This window comes from Marmota marmota, unplaced genomic scaffold, assembly GCF_001458135.2.
Source record: "Marmota marmota marmota unplaced genomic scaffold, marMar, whole genome shotgun sequence".
Lineage (NCBI taxonomy): Eukaryota > Metazoa > Chordata > Mammalia > Rodentia > Sciuridae > Marmota > Marmota marmota.
In genome coordinates this window covers 16,280,883-16,305,165 of record NW_025999853.1, presented here as the reverse complement: position 1 = coordinate 16,305,165, position 24,283 = coordinate 16,280,883, and the positions used below count along the sequence as shown (strand labels likewise).

The 24,283-nt window shown below is 45.1% G+C and overlaps 1 protein-coding gene across 1 annotated transcript in view; it reads left to right on the top strand.

Annotated features, from left to right (window-relative positions):
• Plxnc1 (plexin C1) overlaps positions 1–24,283 on the top strand; it is a 147,043-nt gene that overhangs the window by 91,321 nt on the left and 31,439 nt on the right. Inside the window, exons 16-21 of the mRNA XM_015482588.2 lie at positions 1,992–2,093; positions 2,395–2,498; positions 6,051–6,089; positions 6,347–6,471; positions 7,011–7,209; positions 11,544–11,690. Coding sequence (XP_015338074.2) covers positions 1,992–2,093; positions 2,395–2,498; positions 6,051–6,089; positions 6,347–6,471; positions 7,011–7,209; positions 11,544–11,690 — 716 coding nt within the window. The remainder of the gene's footprint in view (positions 1–1,991; positions 2,094–2,394; positions 2,499–6,050; positions 6,090–6,346; positions 6,472–7,010; positions 7,210–11,543; positions 11,691–24,283) is intronic.

Below are 24,283 nucleotides of genomic sequence, written 5' to 3'. Positions count from 1 at the left end.
CTCCCTGTTGCCATTGAGTTTGTGACCTCTGGTTCTGAGATGCTTTTCATTCCCTTTTAGAAGAGGTCTTCTCACCTACTGATGGAGTACTTCCTATTTGTCGATGCAACACAAGCATTGCCTTTCTAATATTGTAGGCTAGTAGAGGCAGTTGCTGAAGTTTTCCTGGTATCTACTCCCTACCTCCCTTGTTCATTTGTTCATTCATTCATCTCTGCATCCATTCACCTTGTTTTCTACTGAGTCTCTGTTATGTTGCTGCTAACTGTGCAAATCTCTGGCTGGAGAGATGAGTTACAGCCTTGTCCTTTGCCTTGAATAGTTCCCAGTCCAGTGAAGGAGAGAGGGGTGTGTTTGATTAATAGGCCTAATGGAATGCATTTACTTTTCAGAGATCCCCTTTTGTCCTGTTGATTAATTCAGGTATCTTTTATGTTCTCCCCAAGTTGCCCAGCTCCGTCATCTACCTAGAATCTCAAATTGGGCTTGATATTTTCATAAAGTCTTGGCTGTGTTAGCTTCAGCTAAGAAGGTCACTTGTAAAGTCCAAATGCTGGCCTCTGCTTTGAGATTCCTCTGTTCTTAAGCAACCTCATACACATACTAGCCTCAGCGGAGAGTCACGTCAGCTCAGTGATTCTCTGAGCTCTGTGTGGCTCTCCATCCCACTCCCTGTGCTCCATTTGTAGACGTTGTTTCTGTTCTTTAAGGTGAAGTAGGCTCACTGTGGCACATTGCTCTGTTTGTGTCTGCAAAGCCCTTCACAGTGCTCATCCCCTCTTCCACATTCCAGAGAGCACGTTGTCACCAGCAGTTTGAGTAAGTATACTTTCAGTCCCTCCATTCTGTCACAAGCAGACACACTAAACGCACCCGGCCCAGGCCTGCCATCTCAGAACCCATAGGTTTTGCCATGAAAGGTTCTATGACCTATGGATGTGGCCCGCTAACGCCCTTTGCATGCCTGAGTCAGTGTTGCTCAAAGTGCAGCCTGAGGAACCAAGCCACAGTCCTGGAAAGGGGTTCTGTGGCCCAGTAAGTTTGAGGGTCCCTACATACTCAGCCCTATCTTGGAGACGCACGGTGCATGTCTTGGTTAGGGCTGCGACCTCTGTGCTGCAGTCCCTTCCGGTACCATTTATACCTATAGGTAGCAGAGCCCTTTTATTTTGTAATTTCTGTTAAATGAGGAGAAACTTTTTCTAGAACAATAATGAGAGTTGACAGTTTGTTGAGTACTCATTCTCCTTAAAGATTCAGTTCTAAATGTTTTTCGGTGAGTTATTTCTTATGATCCTGTCAACAGGATCTTATCCATCACTATAAGGCGGGCACTCTTACAGATAAAGCAACCAGACACAGAGATCCTAAGGAACTTATCCAAGGTCACACAGTTAGCAAATGACAGAGCAGGGACCTGAACCAAAGCACTGAATCCATTCTGCTTACTTCCTCCACAGCAGGGTCAGAAGCAAGATGGGGCAGAGAAAGAAGCAATGTTTAGATTTGGGGGGGGGGTCCTATGGCTTCCCCATTATGTCACCCCATTAGAGCTATGCAAGTTTGGCTTATGTAGCCAACGGAGGATCTGTGGTTTCTTTCTGCATTTGCCTCACAACTGTTATTTCTCCAGGGATGTTTAGAAACATTGAAAAAAGAATGGAACAATATCAGTGGCCTGTGGCTGTAGGGAAACGTGGCCTGTTTCATTACTTTTCAGCCAGCTGGGATCTTTGGTTACAAGCGAAGGTTATTTGATTTAGTTTTCACTTTTAAAATGAGTGGATTTTTTTTTTCTTTCTGTAGCATCTTCCTCTTGACAGTGACCTCTCCCTGGGAAATCTTCCTTATATCATCCAGCTCTTAAATGCTCTTTTCTAGTTTCCCTCTCTCCATCTCTCCACCCCTGATTCTTTTCCTCCTTTTCGGTTTTGTTCTTTTAAATGTACACGTCTGCACGTCTGCCTGATGCAGCACCTCTGTCTCCCCAGCGGCCGTAGGGGTGACCAGGCAGAAATCAAAGGAACTAAGTCGCAAACAAAGTCAACAGCTGGAGCTTCTGGAAAGCGAACTCCGGAAGGAGATCCGCGATGGTGAGTCCAAAATTTTATTTGTAGAAAAACAAGCCTATTTTACTCATATTTTAATTTTCACCCTTACACGGCGATGGCCGCAGTAGTGAGAACTGTTTGTGTAATAGAAGACCAGAGAACAGCAGGGCCTGGGCCTGGCTTTGTGTTTTATTTTAGCTCTTCTCTGCAGCCAACCAAGTAATTATCTATTGTTTCTTCTTTAATGAAAACCAAGGTCATACTCTGTGTTAGACAAAACAGCAGAAGATCTTATCCATTGTTTGTGGAGTTAAAATATTACTCTTGGGATTCTGTTTTGCAGGCTTTGCTGAGCTGCAGATGGATAAATTGGATGTGGTTGATAGTTTTGGAACTGTTCCCTTCCTTGACTACAAACATTTTGCTCTGAGAACTTTCTTCCCTGAGGTAAAGAAGCATTGATCATATTCCTAAGGTTGAGTCTTGAATAATAATGAAGGTGTTTGCTTTTCCAAGGCAGCTGTAGATAATACACTTGGTTCAAAAATCTAGGCTTAAGTTGGAGCAGAGCAGGAAGGCAGATAATTATTAATTGCATTGATCAGGGTCAAAAGCAGTGATGGGTCACTGGTGATTAGTCTTTGTCCAGGAACAAAAACCTAGTAGGGCTGGAAGTTCAAAGGGATGATTTTTTTTTTTTTGCTTTATTTTACTACCAGTTTAGCACTGAATTGGTAGCAGGGAAGTGAGCTAATTCATTTAGAAATCAATAAATTGTGGGCTCGCCAATTTGTTGTGTTTATCTGCTTGACTTACATTGCAGCTACTAGATTATTCACTATTACTTCTCAATTGGAAGTGAGGAGTACGCTCAGCCAAAAGGAAGAAAAGCAGACGTGGATGGAGTTTGGGTTGTGGATAACAGGCATTTTAGCAATGTTTATGCTTTTCTTGGGCAGTTTTTCTTCAGCTGACCCATTTGTATTATCCTTGTTTAGTAGAAACAGCAACACGAAATGATTAATTGTTGTAGAACTCAGAAGAGTAGTCTACTTAGCCTTTTGGGTTTTGGGTCTCACCTCTGTTCAGACACCTCCATTTCCTCACCCACTCACTCAGCCTTCTTCATTTACCCTCCCAAGACTTTGGCGAGGTCCTCACTCATCCTCTGTATCATCACCTCCACGTCTGGATGCCCCAGTTCCGCCATCTTGCTTTTATTTTCTGGTCTGGAACTGGTGACCCAACCACAGAGACCCAACCTCTGGAACCTGTAAGCACTCATGTTTCAGTCTAGACTTCTAAGCAAAGTCAGAAATCTCTCCAGGTCAAAGGAGAGTTTGTATCACCTTACCAGAAGTTTGTCAGCTACATTTGGCTAGAAGCCTAGAGTTCAGAAACCCAGACACATGCAGTAAGCAGTTTCCAGCTTCTCCATAATTCTAGAAGTGGACACCATGATGTGCGATGCTGTGTCTGGAGGTTGGGATACCTCCATAAAACACCCACATGTTTTTGGAGCCAACCCTTAGTACTGTAAATCAAGAAGGCTATAAATAAGATTTCAACTTTTTGTACTTGTATTTTTTTTTTTAACTTATCCTCCAAGATGACTGGGCACCAAGATTTGCCATTTGCTGCCTCATCCATTTCTATGGCAGTACTCTGCTCAGGCAGGGGAGTTCAAGTCCCTGAATCAGATAGATGACTTCGCAGGGCCTCAGCAAAGGTTGCAACTTGAGTCCGATTTCCCAGCAATCTGAGATCCCCATTAAGAATTTAATAGCAATAAAATAACAGAGATTTCGACCATCAACAGGAGTACTGTGTGGCCTTTTACAGTTAATGATTGCCCTTGAGTGCTGAATAGAATAATCTGTGGCCCAAAAAAAGAAATATTCCTATCTTCTAAATTCAGTAATCAAGAGCAAGACGGAGTGACCAGGGTAAAGGAACACTGTTACAAGCTGAGTGTCTCAAAAAAGAAAAGAAAAGAAAAAATCCCAGCAACAGTGCTGCATTACTTCGGAGACGAGAAATAGTTGAAAAGGGCCAACTGATTTAACTCCAAATTATGTGTAATCTTGAAAGGCACCTGGGAAAAACCATAAAAATTGAAGTCAGAAGGATCATTAAAAGAGAGGACATGGGAGAAACAAGCATTAATTTGTCACAACCGTATCAAGAAAACCTGAGTCAAAATTGAATTTATAATAATTAAGAAAGGAGAGAGAGAACAGGGAAACATTATATTAGGATAACGCCACTTGAAATGCACCCCAGGCTGCAGATAAGTCCTCATATTAATTAGGCGCTTTGCTGATTGATCAGGAGCCAAATCCCCTAGGCCTGGAGCTTGGGTGTTGGAAGGACTTGACTGATTGACACCTACAGACAGCAGTAGGCAGAACGCAAGGGAAACAGGTGCCCAGGCAGCCACAGCTCACCTGCCCCCTGGTTCTTTGCCCTGCCTGTTGTTTTTGGCTTTGATTGCCTTGCTTCTCATAGCAACTCTTCTTTGATTTGCCAAAAATAGGGGAAGAAATGAGGGTATGCAGAAGCTCTACCCTCCTGGAAAAAGGGGAATCCCAATGGAAGGAGGAAGGCCTAGAATGCAGCCAGCCAGGGTGGCATTTCCCTATCTAAGGTCAGGAGTCAACCTGATTAGCCGAGCATAGTGGCCCACGCCAATAATCCTAGCAGCTTGGGAGGCTGAGGCAGGAGGATCGAGAGAGAGTTTAAAGTCAGCCACAGCAACTTAGCAAGGCCCTTAGCAACTTAGTGAGACCTTGTCTCTTAAATCAAAATAAAAAGGGCTGAGGATGTGGCTCAGTGGTTAATGCTCCTGGGTTTAATCCCTGGTACCAAACACTAAATAAAAAAAATTTTTTTTAAAGAGTCAACCTGTTTAAACTGCCCATTTATGTGAAATTGATTCAACAGGAAAACAGTAGAGACTAGAAAATGAAATCCAGGATCGGTTCTTTTTGTTGTTGTTGTTGTTATGGTTTAGTTTTTGGTATTGCTTCTTGCTTTTTCCTCCCCCCTTTTTTTCTGAGGAAAGTATGACCACAGGGAGTGGGAGAGAGAAGAAAAAGAAAACTGAATGTTTGAGTTTATGTTCCATTAAGTTGATTCATTTAAAGTGATACTCAGCATGCTTTTAAATTTTAATTATTAATTGCACTAAGATTTATGATACATTTTTAAAAACTCAAAAGTTTATGTTTAGGAGCTCTGTAGCATGGTACATAAAAATATTTTTCAAAACCAGTGGGATAACAGCATCATCACCTAGTTTGCCAAATTCGGGATTTCAGAGGACATGTCACTAGCTGACATGGATTGCAGGAACTCGATCATTTCATTTCCATGCTAAGCCAGCAAGGTGGGAGCCATGATCGTCCCCATTTTACATATGAGGAAACTCAAGTGCAGAGAGGTTAAGTAACTTGTCCAAAGTCATGCGACCTGTATGAGATAAAACCAGGACTGGGCCCCAGGTAGTTTGGCTCCAGTAGCTACACTTTTAACACCCCTCCGACCCCCTTCCCAGTGACAGTGTGTACCCAGACAGTAGATGCTACTTAGCTTAGACTTGTGAAAATTTACCGGCATAATTTAGTGTGTATCCTTGGAAGGTAAATGCTTGAGGAGTGGTCTGACATTTGCATAATCTTCTTCAAACACCACTTCTTTAACTTTGGAGTCCATTCTTTCAAAATGCAAGATGATACTTTCATCCACCAAAAAATGGGACTCACATGCAATGACTGTTACTCTTCGTAGAGGCTTTCAGATTCTTTGGTGTTTCTTGAGAGCTGAATAATAATTATTTATTATGTATTAGAGGTTATGTAGCAAGCATATGCCCGGGGGCTCTTCAGATTAGCAAATAGCGTCTCTACTTTATTAAAACGGACTTGGGTATTATAACAAAAATACACTATTCATTTCCTTTGGATGTTATGAATAATAAAAGTGTCTCCTTCCTCTCAGTCAGGTGGCTTCACACACATCTTCACCGAAGATATGCATGTAAGTCTCTAAGTTTTCATTTTTAGCCCAGTGACTGCCTGACTTTCATAGTGTTATCATCAACATTATCATCTCCATTATTATTGCTTTGAATTTTTATTGTGGGTTTTTTGGATCATGAATTCAATATTAAATAATTCATTGTCTTGGAAAACCCATTGTGGAATCTACTTTCTAACTTTAAACGTTCGAGTATATTATTATATTATATTATATTCTTTGGTGTTTTTTTTTCTTTGTTTTTTTTTTTTTTCCAGAATAGAGATGCCAATGACAAGAATGAAAGTCTCACAGCTTTGGATGCCCTGATCTGTAATAAAAGTTTCCTGGTGACTGTCATCCATACACTAGAAAAGCAGAAGAACTTCTCAGTAAAGGACAGGTATTAGTCAATTCTTTTCTATTTTGAAAGCCCCTTAAGCAGAGATGATAAAACCTGAGCCCCTTATTTCACTTCCGAACCACTTCTGAACCTGGATACACTCTTCCAGAGGCCTTCTGTGGGAGCCCTTAGCAGCCAGGGTGTCTGCAGTGCCATCACACCAACCCAACACAGATTTTATTTTGAAGACACACATGCACACAACAACCCCCTCCCAAACCCTGAAAAACCCCTACACTGAGAAAACAAATTCTCAATCAGAAAAGCAGAAGTATTATTTTTAATTAAAAAAAAAAAAACTAAACATTTGGGAAAGGATTCACTTCTTGATACCACTCTAGTTTAAGGGCTAAAAACACAGAAAATGTCCTAAAGTTGGTTTTATGACAGAAAGATAGTAGTGGTCAGAAACTACATATGAAAACACTAAAGCGCCCGAGAAGAAGCACCCCCTTGCCCAGTAAGCATCCTTGGAAGCCACTATGAGTGTCCACCCAAGCTGGCAACTGGTGGTTAATGGAGGCTCTGTTTTTAAACAGGTGTCTGTTTGCCTCCTTCTTAACCATTGCTCTGCAAACCAAGCTGGTCTACCTGACCAGCATCCTGGAGGTGCTGACCAGGGACTTGATGGAACAGTCCAGTAACATGCAGCCCAAACTCATGCTAAGGCGCACAGAGTCGGTGGTTGAAAAACTTCTCACAAATTGGATGTCCGTCTGCCTTTCTGGTTTTCTTCGGGTAAGTGCCGTATCCTCAGCAGTGTCAGAGGTAAGACAATAGGCAGTTATTTTTAGTAGATACTGATGTCTTTGCCTGAGAAAGTCCTGAATGCACCATAGTGTCAGCGTTTAACCACATTCAATCCTGGTCCTTACTGGGAGCAGACAGAGGGGGAAAAAAATCACTTTCTCTGTAACTGGCCTGTGCAATTGTGATTCATTTAGGATTTTCTCAGGTAAGATTATCCAAGTGAGCTCACCTTCCCAGTTTTAACACCCAGGGCCCCGCCTGCCCATTTAAGAAAATGTACTGGGAAGAGGAAATAATTCAGGCATTGACAAAAACACTGTCTTCAGATCCTCTGAAGCATTTTAGAAGTACCATTACCTACCAATACACCATGAGCTAATGACAGTCGATTCTTACCAGCCATTCCAGGTTAAAGAAGTCCCCAAAGAGCCTCCTCCCTCTAGAGTTCACTGTCTTGGAGTGATTGACTGAACGTGGTTGCAATTTAATTGAATCTGAAAATCTTTTCACAAGCAAACTTTCCATAGATTCCATGGTTAGTACAGTGGGCTGGTGGGCTTGATCTGAATCTAGACTTTACCACTTACTTGTTGTGTAGCCAGTAGAATTGGAGAAAAGATGACTATTTTGGGACTGTTTTGAAGCACAGATGAGAAGATGTATGCAATCCCTTAGTACTGAGCAAGCATTCCATAAATGCTGGCCATTATTATTATAAAATATTAATATGAAAATAAAGGTATGCCTTGAACTCAATCTTTCTTTGGCCCTCTGAGGACCCCAGTACAGAAGGTTCTTATCCTTCTTTAATTTTACCAGCCATCCAGGTTCTAGAAAAACTGCATAATTGTGTATTTGCAGCTAGTTTCAAAATCTAATTAAACTCTGAATAAGATACACTGCTATGCCACAGGTTTTAACAGTGCTACTTAAGTTTAGATCCAAAAGCAGCACTTTAAATAGACTGTGCTTAGTTTAATGTTTAATGCAATCTTAGAGTAGATGCACAATTTTTTAAAAATTTTTTTTACCGACTCCTTCTTCTCCTGAGGCAATGCCCGTTTATTAAGATTAATGAAATCTGCCTTCTTTTCTGTTTACTTGGTATAAATCATCATATGCTTTGGGGAGGTGTCAAGTGGTTATTTTGGGTGTGAATATTTTTTGCTTCCCACTATTCTCATTTCAGCCAAAACTGCTGCTGATCAGAGGCTGGGAGCCTCTCGCCCAGTTCCCTGGTCTTGGTCTTCAGAGGGCATCTCCTGCCCCCCAGAGTCCCGCTAAACCCAAGGCTCATGGGCTGGCCCAGTAATCCCTGCTTTTCATAAGCTCCTCAGGGTAATCCTGTGTGCCCATATTTGAGAACCCCTAAAGGAGCAGAAAGCAGTGGACTTGGGGTCTTGTTAGAAGCAGAGAGGCTAGCGGGGTGCCACTGGACCAGCTCTTTCCATCCGGGCATCCCTTTTCTCTGCACCCCAAGAGGGGTGTGGTCATTGGTTTTAAATTCCCTAAATTCCCCTCCAGCGCTGTCTTCTGGGATCTTGTGATGCTTACTCTGCGCTCTCAAAGGCTGCTTTGGGGCTTGAAAGGGGTGAGGTATTCAGAAAATCTGGGCTTCCAGCCCAAGCGGCCCCTTTGAGCAAAGCATTCTGGGTCAGGATTTCTTGGTGCTGATTCAAGAGTGTGCGGGGAGCACTTGGGTGTTGAGTGGGAGGCTCAGCTCCCCAGAGGAAGTGGCATCCAGCCAGTCGGTGATACTTGATACTTTCGCTTTCAGTGGAATAATTCCTTGGGGGGGGCGGGGGGGCTGCGGAGCCATCTCAACCAGGTGCCAGGGGACTGTGGGCCATTGATGGCCCTGGGCATCCCACCCGGCTCCACAGATGTCTAGTGGGCAGCACTAGCTCCACCAGCGCTAGGTAATTTCCTCCTCCAAAACGCTAAGGACTGGTGGGGAAAACAATTGGTGGCTGCCATTTATTAGCGTGCCAAGCATCATAGAGCTTTTCTCACTTTTTCTCATGTAATCCCCTCACAGTCCTGTGAGGCAAGTGCCCCTCTGATCATGTTGCATTTGGGACAAATGAGGCACACAGAAGAGGTGGCACTCTCTCCGGGTCCTGCTGTTGGTGTGGAACAGCATCAGAAGCTAGACCTCTTAGCCACCCCACTGTGTGCTGAGAAGAGGGTCAGCCCTGTTCTGCTGGAGTGCCTAAGCCTAGCCCCTGTGGGAGGGGAGTCAGTCCCCAGCAGGTGTGATTCACCTAGACCTTGTGTTCTGTGGTGAGAAAGAAGCCTCATGGCCCTCTGGTTCCCTAAACTGACCACGCATCAGAATCCCCCACCCTACCCCTGGAAAGGTTTGAAAACTATGGATGCCTGTGCCTCCTCTCCAGAAAGGAGAGGAGCTGAGTGTTTGGGCAAAGTCTTAGAGGAAATGAATTGGCTTGTGGTCCAGGGAAAGGAATAACCCAGACTACTAATGAGGGGCCCAGAGGGCCCAGGCATCTGAATTTCTACTAGTGCCCCAAGGGATTCTGGTGATGACTAGCCAGGTTTAGAACCTTGAATGTGGGCAGCAGCGTAATCCCAGATGTCACTAACTCAGTGTGGTTAGTCTGAAGAATCCTGACCAGAGGACCCTGGAGTCAGTAGCTGTCCCTTCACACAGTCCAGGAGACCCGGCCCCCCCTATCCAGTCTCTGTGGGCATGCCTTTTCCCCTGCACAGAGGTGCTCAGCCCCATCTCTGATCTGCTCTGGAGGAAGAGAGAAGTTTGGCTCTGGGTTTGTGGTCAGGACATTACCCAAGGGGGTGGGGAGAAAGAGCAGAGAACAGTGAATTTGTGAACCACCAAATAAAGGAAGTTTCTCATGAGCGTTAGAGATCATATTCAGTCCCACTGGCCTCCCCGCCTTGGAAACATTCCATCTCTTCCCTGCACTGAAGAAGCAACTCAAGGTTGTTTCAGTAGGGGAGACAGAGGGGGTGAAGGGAGCCCAGTGGAGGGTGGGACATGGGAGGAGGACAGTGGCAGAAGGGGCAAGAGGAAGCCCCAGGGCTGGGAAGGGCAAATGTGCTTGCAGTTAAGGATAAAGGAAGGGATAGGATGGGTGGGGTGTCCCCAGGAGACTTAAAAGAGCTCATAGGTAATTTACCTGTTCAAGAGAAAGCATGTGAAAGTCAGTGGGATCGTTTGAAAACTGGGCATGATGGCTCTAAAGCTTGACTTTTGTAAACTGGTGCTTCCAGCCATAGCCACGTGGCTGCTTTTTATCTTCTCTAAGGCACTTTGACTTCCTGGCCCCGTCAGCGTTCTTCCTCCCCCATGTATCAGCTGACTATCAGTGGATCATAGAAGGTTTATTATTTAGCAAACACTCTCTAGCTGACCTAGGGCTACATGCCTTGGGAGGATGCTGTGGAAGCAGAACACACTGCCTCTGGCATGAGCTGCTCAGAGTCCTTCCCAACAGAGAGTAGCTACCTGTTTGAGGTATTTTAGTAACAGCCTGGAGGAGGCAGCTCCCCATCCAGGAAAAAGAGCATGTGGCAGAAGTTTGGAATCAGAAACCATCAGGACAGGGCTGAGCGTTTGGGCAAAGTCTTAGAGGAAATGAATTGGCTTGTGGTCCAGGGAAAGGAATAACCCAGACTACCTCTGTGGCTCAGTACAAGCATAGGTGCCTGGATGGGATTGTGAGGAGGTGTCCTGGGACAGCCAGGGACAGGCCTGGCACATTGGGAAGAGACAAGGCTGCAGACAGTTTAACTGAAGTCAGTGCCCTCGTGAAAAGCTGTTCACACACACACACACACACACAAAAAAAAAAATCATAAAAAACCCTCCTTGGCAAATGTATTAATGTTCATATATTAATCCTTATTACCAAGGCTAATTATTGTGCATTTTTTAAAATGTCGTTTATTTTTGGTTTGCTAAAAGCAGTTAAATAAAAATGTAAACACAGGTTAATCTCAACGTCTACTGACTGTTCCTTGGCAGTAACCCACAGGTGAGCATGGTCTACCATGTATGCACTTAAACTCAAAGAAACAGAATTACAGGGGTGTGCTGGTGCAAATGGATGCATGCATGCGCAAACGCGCATATGCACCGGGGAAGGAGAGGAGGCGGTTTCCTGGGTTTTGCTCTCAATCCCAAGTGAAGCAATATGTATTTTCTTGGGAGTTTCATGTTGATTGTTAGAAAACACTGCCTCCTGTCTCTTGTCGTATTGCCATAAATTGAAACTTTAATTCTTTGGAAAGTACAGTGGCTTCCGCGGAAAACTAACTGTTGCTTTTGCATCTTTTCCAAGGAGACTGTTGGAGAACCATTCTATTTGCTGGTGACGACTCTGAACCAGAAAATCAACAAGGGTCCGGTAGACGTAATCACTTGCAAAGCGCTGTACACCCTTAATGAAGACTGGCTGCTGTGGCAAGTTCCCGAATTCAGTACTGTGGTATGTTTGCCATAAAGCACTGTATCCAGACTCAGAAGTCCTGGCTGGGAAACAGGGTGGGGGTGGAAGGGGGGTGGGTCACTTAAAATGAACTGACACCCTTTATGACAGGCAGCCTCATACGTTTAGTTAATTCAAAGCAGTAGTTGATAAAATATTAACACGTGTTCACATAATAGATTCTAATTACTCGGATTGGGTGAGAAAGCATTGTAATGATGCCTGGGGTACTCATCAATTTCCAAAGATTTTAATATCAGGATTGCTTATAGCTTTCAGCATCATCAAAGGAAATGCAAAGTACTCCCTATTCAGCACTTATAATTGCAATCAGAATTTCTCAAATGGCTCTGCTCTGGGAAGACAATGTGTGAAGATATATTTCAACCAAATTGAGGCCGTCTTATTTTAGAACGATAACACAAGACAAATTCCACTGCGTTCCCCATGCAACATGACGCCCTTACTTTATTTTCATGGATTAGTTACAAATGTTTGGTGTCATGCACTTAATGTACTGTGATCTCATAGATATTTTTAGAGGGACGCTGTAAATCACTGCAGGAGGATGACTGCCTGGCTGCCGAGGGTTTTACCCTTCAGAGAACTTCCTTTTAACCCATTCCCACTCCACCCACCTGCTATCCTTCCTATAGGAGAGAGACCAAACGGGGTCACATTCAAGAATTTCAGAGAGGGAGCCCCGTGAGGGAACTATCTGCACAATGACTTAAGAATTTTTAAGCTTTTCTGTTAATGTTGTCTTGGGAACGTGATTGCTGTGTTTTGGTTTGATCTTTGGCTTTATGGAGACTTGGCTTCTTTACCATCTCCTTTAGTGGAAAGGGAGGAAAAGATTACGTTGGGGTTTGGGCATTGCTCGCTAAGGAGCTGAGGCTCCTGTGGCTTCACTCTGGATGGAATCCTGTGCTGTCATCCTGGAAGAATTCACTCCCTAATTGGAGAAGGCACCACACTGTTAAGAACTGGGCGATGGTTATGTGCTCTGGTGGGCAAGGAGTCCATAGATCAGCTAGTTCCATTGCACCAGATGTAGCTTATTCCTCCATTAAAGATGGCACCCTGCTCCACTGCCATCTGAGAGGTGGGATGCAGAGCTAGAAGTCCACAATCTGCATCTGAGAGAGAATGCAGGGGTTCTCAAACTTTACCATGCATCATGCTCACCGAGAGAGCTTATTAGAGCTGGTTATCACCCCAGAGTCTCTGCTTCAGTGGGTCTAGAATGTGGCCGGGGAACCTGCATTTCTAATGAGCTACCTGATGTTGCAATGTTGCGTTGAGAACTAGTGTTATAGAGGTTAAGAAGCAGGCGGGTTTGAATCCTGCCACTGGCTACCTATGTGACACTGGGCAAGTCTCAAACCTCTTTGTGCCTCAGTCTCCCCATGTGCAAGACAAACATAACAGTCATGGCACCTGCCTATCACATGGGGCCATTATGGGGATTAAGAGAGTCTCCTTGTATAAGGCACTTAGAATATCACCAGACATATAAGTGCTCTGTAGAACTTTATTCATCTTAATCCAGGTCTCATTCAACATGTCAGAAACACAGATTAAATCTAGAAGTGCCTGGACCTTCCATCAGGATTGGAGATTGGGCCCAGGAATGGATATATTTTTAATCTCTTCAGATAATTCTGACATGTGACCAGTGTGGAGAACAAAAGACTAGCTTTGTATCAGGGCCTGAGGACTCTTGTTGATCCTGGTTTTGTCTGCAAACCCAGGCTCTTTGTCCTAACCTAGAAGATGCTCATGCTTTTACTTTGAAACGTTTTCAGAAGCCCTTAGTTGTCTGTGATAGCTTGGATATGGTTTGTTGCCACCAAACTCACATTGAAATTGAAGCATAAGGGTACTGCTAGCTCCCAGGGCCTTCAGAGCTAAGTAGGCCATGAGTGGGGTGGAGGTAGTCCCGTGGGAGTGGGTCATTATCATGGGTGGCTTTCTGGGCTGCTTTCTTCTCCCTCTTGGTGAGCAGCCCTTGACCCTCACCAGAAGCCGGTAGATGCTGGCACTATGCTCTTGGACATCCAAAACTGTGAGCTACTTTAGCGTCTTTCCTTCATAAACCACCCAGCCTCTGGTGAGGCTGACATTTGTTATAACAACAGAAAACAGACCAAGAGGGTCCCCAAAGAGAACTGTTTACATGTGAATGGAGGTGGGGGAACCCAGCAGTATTTCACTTTCATGAAAACATTGAAACTTGACAGGAAGAAGAGGGAAGGAAGGGGGGTACTGGGGGAAGAAGTCAGATGCCTGAAGCAACTTTTGAGGTTTGAGTCCTTTTTAATGCTTCACATCTGAATGCTTCTTCTGCCTTTCATTTTGAAATATTATTTATTTCACAGTCAATTAAGACCATGTGTTTCTGATTTGTTAGCACTCAACTCATCAAAACGTTACTTGATGTTGAAGAAATTCATGTTGACTCTTAAAAAATTTTTTTCTTTTTTTTTTTTTCCCTCTCACAGCCCCAGGGGAAAAGGTGAATGGAAAATTAAATCTACATTGCTTCCTCTTCAAATTCAGATATACGGGTGGTTAGTTGAGACTGGAAAAGAGGGTGGGCCACTTGTTTCTAGGGGCCTTTCCTGTAAGAATGGTTTTTAAATCTCTTTTATTGGACCTGTCCCAATGTCTCTTTCATGGTGGGTGATTATACTAGAAGCCCAAGAGAGGGCACATGATCCCATCTAAGCTCTTGTGACAAAACGTTAGCAGAAGGTCAATATAAAAAATTTAAGGTTTTTCATTTCCTTTCAGGCAAGTTCCCCCAGCCTGAACCATCATATTTCTAATTTTCTTCCTTCCTCCCTCCCCTTCCATTTCCCACTTCACTTCTCCCCCCCTCCCAAGCTATACACCCAATGGTTTTAAAGTCTTGCTTTGCTAAATTTGCCAGAGGTGGTTTATGTAATTGAAAACAAGGTGTGGTGAACAAACTCATTGTGTGTGTGTGTGTGTGTGTGTGTGTGTGTGTGTGAGAGAGAGAGAGAGAGAGAGAGAGAGAGAGAGAGAGAGAGATTCTTTCAAGGAAAGGAAAGTCAGAGAAAAAATGGAGAACAGCTATATGAGCAACTTGAAATGACAGAGCCTGGTGCCATAGCAGGGACACTTTTGAGAACAAGCCCCGAACCCCCATTCGACTACATGCTCAGAAACACAGCATCTCGTATAACAACCTAAAAGTTAGGTTTCACACCTCTAAGATTAGGATGTGTTCTCCCTGAGGTGTGGGGTGTTTTCTAGAACATAAAGCCATCCTGCCAACTTCTTATACGTGAAATCATTATACTAACAAATGTGCCCTGGGAAGTCATGCTTTGTTCCTTACGTCCTGGGTGGAAAACTCCTGTCTTTCCTCAGTCGGAGCCAAAAGCCGTAAAGCTACTGTTCCTTTTATACCAAGAGCTACTGGCTATCTGGGTGCCCCAGGCAAGCCCAGTGAGGCCAACCACCCTAAGACCAGCTTGCTCCCAGGGCTAGCAGCTGGGGAAGGCTTGTCTGCACACAGGACCCTAGTCTTCCTTTAATATCCAGGAATTTAGGTTCAGACAAGGAGAATAGGAACAAGTCCTGTTGCTCTGCTGTTTTTCTCCCACTGCAAAATTATAGCCCCACTAGATTTTGTTGTGGTGCCTCTCAGGCCCTTCCTCCCCTGCCCTGTGTCGAGCATGATTTCATTACAGATCACATGCAACTCTGGAGGAGCTAGCAAAAGCTTGAGGATCTCAGTTCCAGGAACATGTACCCACATGGGAGAAAGGACATTTGCCTCACTTTCAAGAGGAGATGAGAAAAACCAATAACTCGTAGCAGGCGTGCTGAATTAGCAAGAGGAGGTTGACTTGTAATCAAAGTTAAGCGAGCAATGGTTTTTTGAACTCTTAAACCCAGGAAATGAGCTTGCCAGTCTGCTGTACCGGAGAGATAGCATCTTGGCACCCTGGGAAACAGGGTTCTGACAAACATATTATTGCACTCATTCTCATATCTATAAGAACGTCTTTAAGATTATTAGAAATTCTTGGGGCTGGGGCTCAGTGACAGAGCACTTGCCTAGCATGGGTAAGGCATTCACTGGGTTCGATCCTCAGCACCACATAAATAAATAAATAAAGTTATTTAAAAAATTCTAAAAAAAAAAAAGGTTATTAGAAATTCTTGAGAAAGCACAGGTACCCACCTGCACAAATCTTAGTGCCTCCATTATGATTTATTGAAAGTTTATGCTGGCCCACACCAATCCTGTCTTTTTCCCCAGCGGTTACCATTTTGGGACAATCATGTTTAATGAAATATTTCATATATAACAGCTCTGGCCACCTCAAGCAGGAGTGTCATCTATGGGCTTCTTCACTCCAGCTCCTTCTGTTCCATTTAGATTGTCCTTGCAGAAGATCCATTATCCCCGTAATTAAACAACCCACTGTCCCGATTAAGTCATTCTCTGTTACTTCAATTACATCCCATTGTTCATTAAATCCTGATGTTTGCACTTCAGCAATCTTGTTTTTAATACTCCTAGCATTTGTGGAGAAACAGTGAAGTTAATTAACAATTCTTGAGATTTTTTTTTCTTTTTCTTTCTACCATACTGCATATCATTTCCATTATGACTTGCAATAATACTGAAACCATTACTAACTTCATAGTTAGTGTTCTGAGCTTCCTGATCAAAGAGTGAAACCATTTTTTATAATCATGTTAGGTAAGTCATTCCCTAGTTGATGGCAAGCCGTGGAAAATGAAAAATTAACTTTAAATGGGTGCTTTAAATGGCTTTCCTCTCCATATTCTTTCTTCTCACATCTGTAATCTTGGAATTAGAAAATAATTTAGTTATCTAAGTACAAAAGTATTTAATTTTCTTCTCTGTGGCTCCATTGTGATTCTATTATTTCATTATTAGAATCTTTGTTTATACGATTCAGAGAATGGTAACTTTTATCACAAATGATGATGGAGGTAAAAAGCATTTTCTAGATTTGTCTTTTAGGCATATAAGTCAGTCTTCCCTTGGAAGATACTGTTATCTATAGCAGGAATCAGCAAACAACAGCCTGGGGCCAAATGTGGTCTCCTGATTATTAAATAAAGTTTTATTGGAACACAGTCATGCCCATTCATTTCCTTATTATCTATGACTGCTCTCCTGCTACAGTGACAGAGTTGAGTAGTTGCAACAGAGACCATATGAGCCTCTAAGCTTTAAATATTAACTATCTGGCCCTTTGCAGAAAGTGCATAGGCCCTTAATCTAGGACTTGACATAATAAAAAGTAGAATCCTCCATCCCACCCATCCCAAAGGCCTTGGTCTCTTTGCCTTCCTTCTGGGGACACAGCAATGGAAATGAAACTTATGGAGCTCTCTGCAAAGAAAAAACAGAAAATATCAAAATCAATTATTTTTAGCTAAATCAGTTCTGCTTCATTCTAGGATGTACATAATGCTTGCAAATAACAGAAAAATTAGTAAGAGAAACTTAAATGTGAGGAGTTTTTCTCTAACTTGTTTCTTTGACATGGAAAAGGGCCCCCTTTCACCCCCATGCCCACTTATGATGTCAGGGGAGCAGAATATTGGATCCAGGGAGTTGTGGCCTGTCTGTCTTTGGTGGGGAGAGGAGAAGGAGTGTTGAGTAAGGAAGGGGGTTGGGTAGACCCAGTTTTTAAGGGGTTGATAGCCAGGATGTCCCAGGGCCACTGATGCCAGCTTGGAAAATCTTAAGAGACTTTTCTGAGTTTGGTATAAGAATCAGACCTTTTTCTCTTGACTTTCATTTGGCCCTGGAATGAAATTAGAAATATATTTTATAGGTTTTATTTAATGAAAGCAATTATTGCTCTAAGACCTTTTACGATGAAGTTGCTGGTTTGTAATAAATTCTTTGACAATTACTTTCTGGGTATTATAAGGCATTCTGGCAAATACACATCGGCTTCCCCGCCCTTCCTCACCAAGAATGAGGTAGAAGAACCAGTAAAGCAACCGGGTCATTCTCCCCCCAGGAAAATGTCACTCCGCCTCAGATTCAGCCTCTGGGCTCCTGCAGCCTTATTTTCTCTGTTTCCTCAATACCCAGAACTGCTGGGAGGTATTAGGGACCGTGGGGGGAGACCACTCACGAGATAGGCATGTGGTCATAGGTCCAAGTGCCCAGGGGCTGGGGCCAAAGAGGTGGGTGGGGCTTGGCATATTGCAGTCCTGGGTCTGAATCTGGCACAGGCCACATGTCTGTGTGACCTTGGGGAAACCACCTACGTTTCTCTCTGTTGGTTTTCTCATCAGTAAACAATCAATGATGAAACCCCACCCTGTATAGCTGTTATGAGATCAGAAAAGAATATATAGAACATGTTCAGCCACCCAGCCTGTTTTTCTTGTCACCTGTAAGGTACACCAAGCAGAAGTGTCCCTTCCGCATTCCTTTTGATTGGTTAGTTATTGACGACGGGTGATGCTGGGAATTGATTAGCCTGCTCCACCGTGGTGGAAAACATTTCTTAAATGCCTGTGTCTATGTTATTTAAAATGTTACGTGTAACTCCCGTGGCTGAGCATTTACAACCAGTGGCAGATCGTGGCTGGCTGGACAGATGTGGACAAGCAAGAAGAATGATCATCCTGAACAGGTACCCAGAAGAGGCTGGTTTGGGACGTGCTATAGAGGGACCAGGCCCTTCCAGTGTCCCTGGCTGAGCACTTCCCAGATGGCCTTGCCCTTCTAATAACTCCTGGGTGCCTGGCCTGGTCCCTCACTGGGTGCAGTCCAGCTGCACAGAGCCGAGAGTGAGCGGCCTGAGGCTTGAGCCACAGGGAAGCTGGTTTCTCTCACATGTGTGGTTGCGGGTGGCAGTCCTCGGTGGTGGTTCCCTTCTGGATAATTTCATGGCCCCACCCACTTCTGTGAACCAGTTTGCCTCGTGGTCCAAGGCACCTGCTTCCCAGCCTCCTTCCACATTTCCACAGCAGGACCTAAGCACAGCTGAGAAAAGGGGACAGACGGTCACCAGCTGTCTTTTAGGGAAGTTTCCCATGAGCTGCCACATAACACATCCACGTATTGTCATTGGCCAGGACTTGGTCACATGGCCACAGACAGCAGCAGAGACAGGAAAACGATCATGAATTCTGCAAAATTGTCCATGGGTGTCACCTGAACCACAGGGGGTCCAGCCTCCTCTCCCAGGTGTCCAGCCTGTCTCCTCTGGTAGCACTGACTGAGAACCTCTGGCAGGGTTCTGCTGCCCAGGGAAGGTGGGCACCTTGATTGGCCTTCCATCTTTGCAGCTGAGAGTCTGGACATGTCTTCCTTGTGCTCCCACCAGCTCTATGGTCTTGATCAAGTTTCTAGACCTCACTGTGTCTCAGTTTCTCCATCTGTTAAATGAGCTAATAATATTACCCACTTCATAAAGTTGTGAGGTACAAGAAGTCAGCAGATTCGTTCCCAGTGTGTGATGAGTGTTCAACAAGTGTCGGCTATTATTACTAGAAATACGGAGCAGCATTCTCTCCTTCTCCCTTATTTTTGCCTCTATAGGACTTCTCCCTCAGATGGCAGGTGGTGGTTTGGGGACAGCAAGCCTGGCCCTCTCTTCCACCCCAAAGGAGTGGGATTCTTTCTCTAGGCTTCCTGACCTGGTAGCCCAAGTTAGAGATTGAATCTGATAGCCAGGTGTCTCCATGTCCAGACACCTCCTTCTGGAGAGGTTCTGAAGACCCAATCCCAATCACTCTTCCATGCAGCCTTCCCAAGTTCTGTCCCTTGGAATACCTGCTCCAAGCTGGAGGTGATAGCTCTCCATGATACCAATCTTGGAAAAACAGGATGGTGTCCTTGTTCCCCAGTGTTGAAGATTAAACACCCAGCAGAACCAAGGCAAGGGTAGAAAGTGAATTTGATTTAAGAGACAGAAGGGGGGAGAGAGAGAGAGAGAGAGAGAGAGAGATTTCTCCAGAGAGGATGGGCCCTTTTAGCTGGTACCCGTGGGAGTGGGTGTGTCCTGCCCCTTTATAGATTTTGGGTTTCCTTTGTAGCCCCAAGGGGTGATTGCTTGGGTTGGAAAGTGTAATTCTCCCCCACCCCAGGTGTTAGCAACTGGTTGATGGGGACGTGCTATCTACCCATTTCCTTTCCTTTGATAATCAGCTACCTGTCCTTTGCCCTGTCTCATCAGAACCCCTGAAACACCCCGTCCATCCCTACCACGGTCTCCCTGGCAGGATTGGTTGTGTCCACCTCACAGTTCTCATCTGTTAGGACTCACCAGGCAGGAAGAGTGCCAGACTCAGCTTCCTGCTGTCATGCCCTGCACACAATAGGTGCAAAATAAGTAGGTGTGTGTGAATGAATTTGTCAACCTCAGCATGGACAAAGTGAGTGCTGTTGGTTTGGGTACATTCAGCTGTGAGAGAAAATAGGTCAAATGACGCCTGAAATAGTAAGGATGCGGGGCTGCGCTCAGACAGTCTGCTGCTCAAGGCCAGTCCACGTGCTGCCTCATGCATCACATCAACGCTCTGGGCCACTGTCTCTGCCCTTCCTCTTGAGCCTGCCCTCCTGCTCACAAGATGGCTGCCATAGCCCTGAGCACTACTCATCCCTTTTGTTTGAGTAGAAAACTTTTCCTTTTACCTGTTGTTGGCTGAGGAGCTTGGACACATGACCAGCTGCTGGTGGAGGAGAAAGGGGAGTTGACACTATGGCTTCCTGGTCTAGCTGGGGCCCCAGCTGTGGATACCTGGCTTTTATTAGCAGAGGAGGAGCGATGACTGTTGGTTGACAGTCAACCTTTGTGTCACCTCAGCTTTGCTGATACTTTCATGCAGAGGAAGTAGGGAGACCCAGAGCAGCTTCTCTCAACAGAGTGGCACCTTCCTGGGGAAAAGGCCAGTGTACATTTTAGAGCACTTAAGCCCTTGATGGGTATTAAAAATGAGTCACCACCCTATTGATTTGCACCACACTTACTTTCATAAAACCTTCTCGTATTTTGAAAGGCAGAATCACCAGGTGTTTATTTAAGAACACGGAGCTCCAGTGCCTGGTTCTCTTGCTGGGGGACCTTGTGCAATTTATTTAACCTCTCTGTGCATGGGTCTGTCACCTGCAAAATGAGAATAATAGCTGAGTCCACCTCAAGATTGTCCTGAGGTTAATTAATACATACTAACGTACACACACTCCCTGTCTTAAACAGTGCTCAGCACACACCAAGCACTCCTTCGTTTGCAGTCACCACTATCAGTATTATTATTATTATTATTTTTGGTACTATGGACTGAACCCTGGGAGTGCTTAACCATTGAGCCACAACCCCAGCCCTTTTTATTTAAAAAATTTTTTTAAATTTTTTTTTAAATTCTAGTTGTAGATGGACACAATATCTTTGTTTAATTAATTTATTTTTATGGGGTGCTGAGGATTAAACCCAGTGCCTCACACATGCTAGGCAAATGCTCTACCAGTGAGCCACAACCCCAGCTCCCCAGCCCTCTCTCTTTTTTTAATATTTATTTTTTAGTTGTAGTTGGACACAGCACCTTTATTTTATTTATTTATTTTTATGTGGTGCTGAGGATCAAACCCAGGGTCTCGCACGTGTGAGGTGAGCACTCTGCCACTGAGCCACAACCCCAGCTCCGCAGCCCTCTTTTTATATTTTATTTTGAGATAGGTTCTTGCTCAATTGCTTAGGGCCTCACTAAGTTGCTGAGGCTGGCTTTGAACTTGTGATCCTCCAGCCTCAGCCTCCCGAGTTGCTGGGATCACAGGTGTGTAATGATCACATTCACCACTGTCATTATTTATTGATCCTATCACTCCTTCCAGATAAGAATGATGAGAATTTTAAGACTAGAGAAGTTAGTGGCTTGCCTACACTCCAGGGGCTGGGAGGGAGCAGAGAACGGGCTGTGGGCTATGGAGGTAGGTGCTCGGCCAGCCCTCCCGCCCTGCCCGACTTACTCAGCTGCTGGAGGCGCCTGGTGGCTGAGTATTGTCTCCTAGCTGCCTCCCAAACCTATCGTGAATGGTCCCAGAGCAAACGCCAAGTGTGCGTTAAGGTCTCAAGGGCCTGCAAACCTGACACCAGGGACTGGGAGAAGGTTCCAGGCCAGTGGGTTTGATGGGGGAGGAGCTGGAGGAGGCGCTCCCACTGGGAAGTGCTCCCTAGGGGCCCAGAGGCTGAAGGCCACCCCCTCCTGCCAGCGAAGGAAGGCCCAGGGTGGGTTTTCCCAGCTGCAGGTGGAGGCGTCAAGAGGCTCGGCGACCTGAGAGCCCCCAAATGCACATTTTAGGAAACTGCTGTTTGAGCACTAAGTGTCAGGAGCATAAAAATGAATACAAATCAATTTGTGTCTGGCTTTGCTCTCAGAATTCCCTGTGGACTCTCTAAAATGCCATTTTACCTCTTTTCCACCCATCTAGCTGTGGAGGCAGTGGGAGATTTACATTATTTTACATTCAGTTAGGAATTTTTTTCCCCTCATGGTTATTTTTTAAGAACATTTATTGCCTATAAAGAGGTGTTTTTGTTAAAGACAATAGAGCCCGTTAGGTAGTAACAGATTGTTATTTCGAAAATACCTATAAAACTATTACCTGAGCCGGGATCGTAGGGCTCTGATTAAAAGGTGCTTCCATTCATCTCTATCTTGGAAGCCCCTGTGGACGAGCGCTCACTGCCACCCTGGGATACCCGCGATGGAGATGCCAGGTCGGGTGTGGACGTAGCCTCAGGCCTGGTGCTTATGTGCATTCTGCAGCCATGTGTGTGGGACTCCAGCCCAGCATGCTGCCCACAGCCAGGTCTCAGACGGAAGGGTTCCCAGGCAGTTGCTGGGCCCCGGAGGAGCAAGGGCCAGGGTGCAAGAAGGGTCAACACCTTAGCCCAGGGTAGGATGGTGGCACCAACTCTCTAGTTAGGCACATCAGGCTTGCTTCCTGGCTCTGTCACTTACTGCGTTTCCTGGAGCAAGTTACTTAGTCCTTCTGGGCCTCACTTTTCTCACTCTCAAATGAGGGATCCTTGCTAGGACGCTGGGAGGATTCAAAGAGGTCTGCCCTGGGGTGTAGCTCAGAGATGGAAGGCAAGCTTAGCATGCTCAAGGCTCTGGGTTTGCTCCCAGCACCAAAAGAAGAAAGAAAGAAAGGAAAATGAAAGTGTATGTCTTGAAATGTATTTGGCAGAGGTTTTGGCCACAATAAATATTGTTAAAAAAAAAAAAAAAAAAAAAGGAAGATGAGGGACAGGATGTGGGTGTGAGGCTTCACCTCGTTAGATCCTTCTGGACAGTCTGCCCAGTAGTGTTCCCCTTGCCCAGCTTCTCCTCGTCTAGAGTTTTGTTTGTTTGTGAACTGAGAAGTAGTGAACCCTTTGCTGGTCTATGACTGACCCAGAAACTATGTTCTCTGAGAGCCGGCCAGAGCCCCTCTGCCCAAGTGTGAAGACCTGCATAGCCCAGACTGAGTTCAGGGTCCACTCACACTGAGCCTTCGTCCCTGGGCCAGAACTGGACCCAGGTTTCCTCTTGGGTAATTATAAACAGGATGGTCGGGACAGGTTTTTAAGTCACAAACAGGGTGGTTCATAAACATCAGAAATGTGCTTTTCGCCTTTCTGGAGGCTGAGAAGTCCATGGTCAAGCAGTGACAAATCCCGTGACTGGTGAGAGCCTGATATCTGGAGGATTTGCCTTCTCCCTCTTCATCCTTGTAAGCCCCTGAGAATTGGCTTAGCACCTGGGAGATGTGACTTAAGGACCACTGATGGGGACGTGAGGCCTCTGCCATGCTGGTGGTTCTCAGGGGCACGTCTGCTCTTCAGTTGTTCCTGTGTTGAAATCCTATCCCACAAGGAGATTGGACGTAGAGGTGGCACCTTCTGGAGGTGAATCTGTCACAAGGGAAGAGGCCTCCGTGATGGAATTGGTGGCCTCAGAGCTATTGTGCCCTGCCCCCATCCTGAGGGGCAGAGGAGCCAAGTGACAGGCCTCCTGTCCACATGGGTGGTCTGCACGTCGCATCTCCCAGTGCCAGTCACCCGTCACCAGTTATGGTTTTAAATGCTATGGGGCTTGGTGGGTTCACTGTCACAGAACCCTCAGGAGTCGGTCACAGTTATTCCCACTTTTCAGCTGAGAAGCCGAACTACAGAGGGTTACCCAGCTGGTGAGGGGTGGGCGAGAACTGAAGTCAGGGATAAATGGCTGGCACCTTCCTCCTCACCGTGACAGAGACGCTGAGCATGTAGTTCGAGTCTTGCTGGTCAGTGTGGAGGGAGCCTCTGTTTCCCGATGAGGGCACACTGTGACAAGGACAGCAGACCATGGCATCGACTTGATAAGTCACTGCTGCCAGTGTCTTCCTTCCCAGCAACTCCAGAGTGCATCATCTCACTTAATCTCCTAACAGCACTCAAGGGGCAGGTACTATTATTCAAAGTTGAGGTGATCCCAAAGATCCTCATGCCCTGTAATTTCTTCCCATTCCCATTATTGGGTCATTTTTATAGTCCTTCATTAACCCAGGCCCAAATCCATGAAATAAT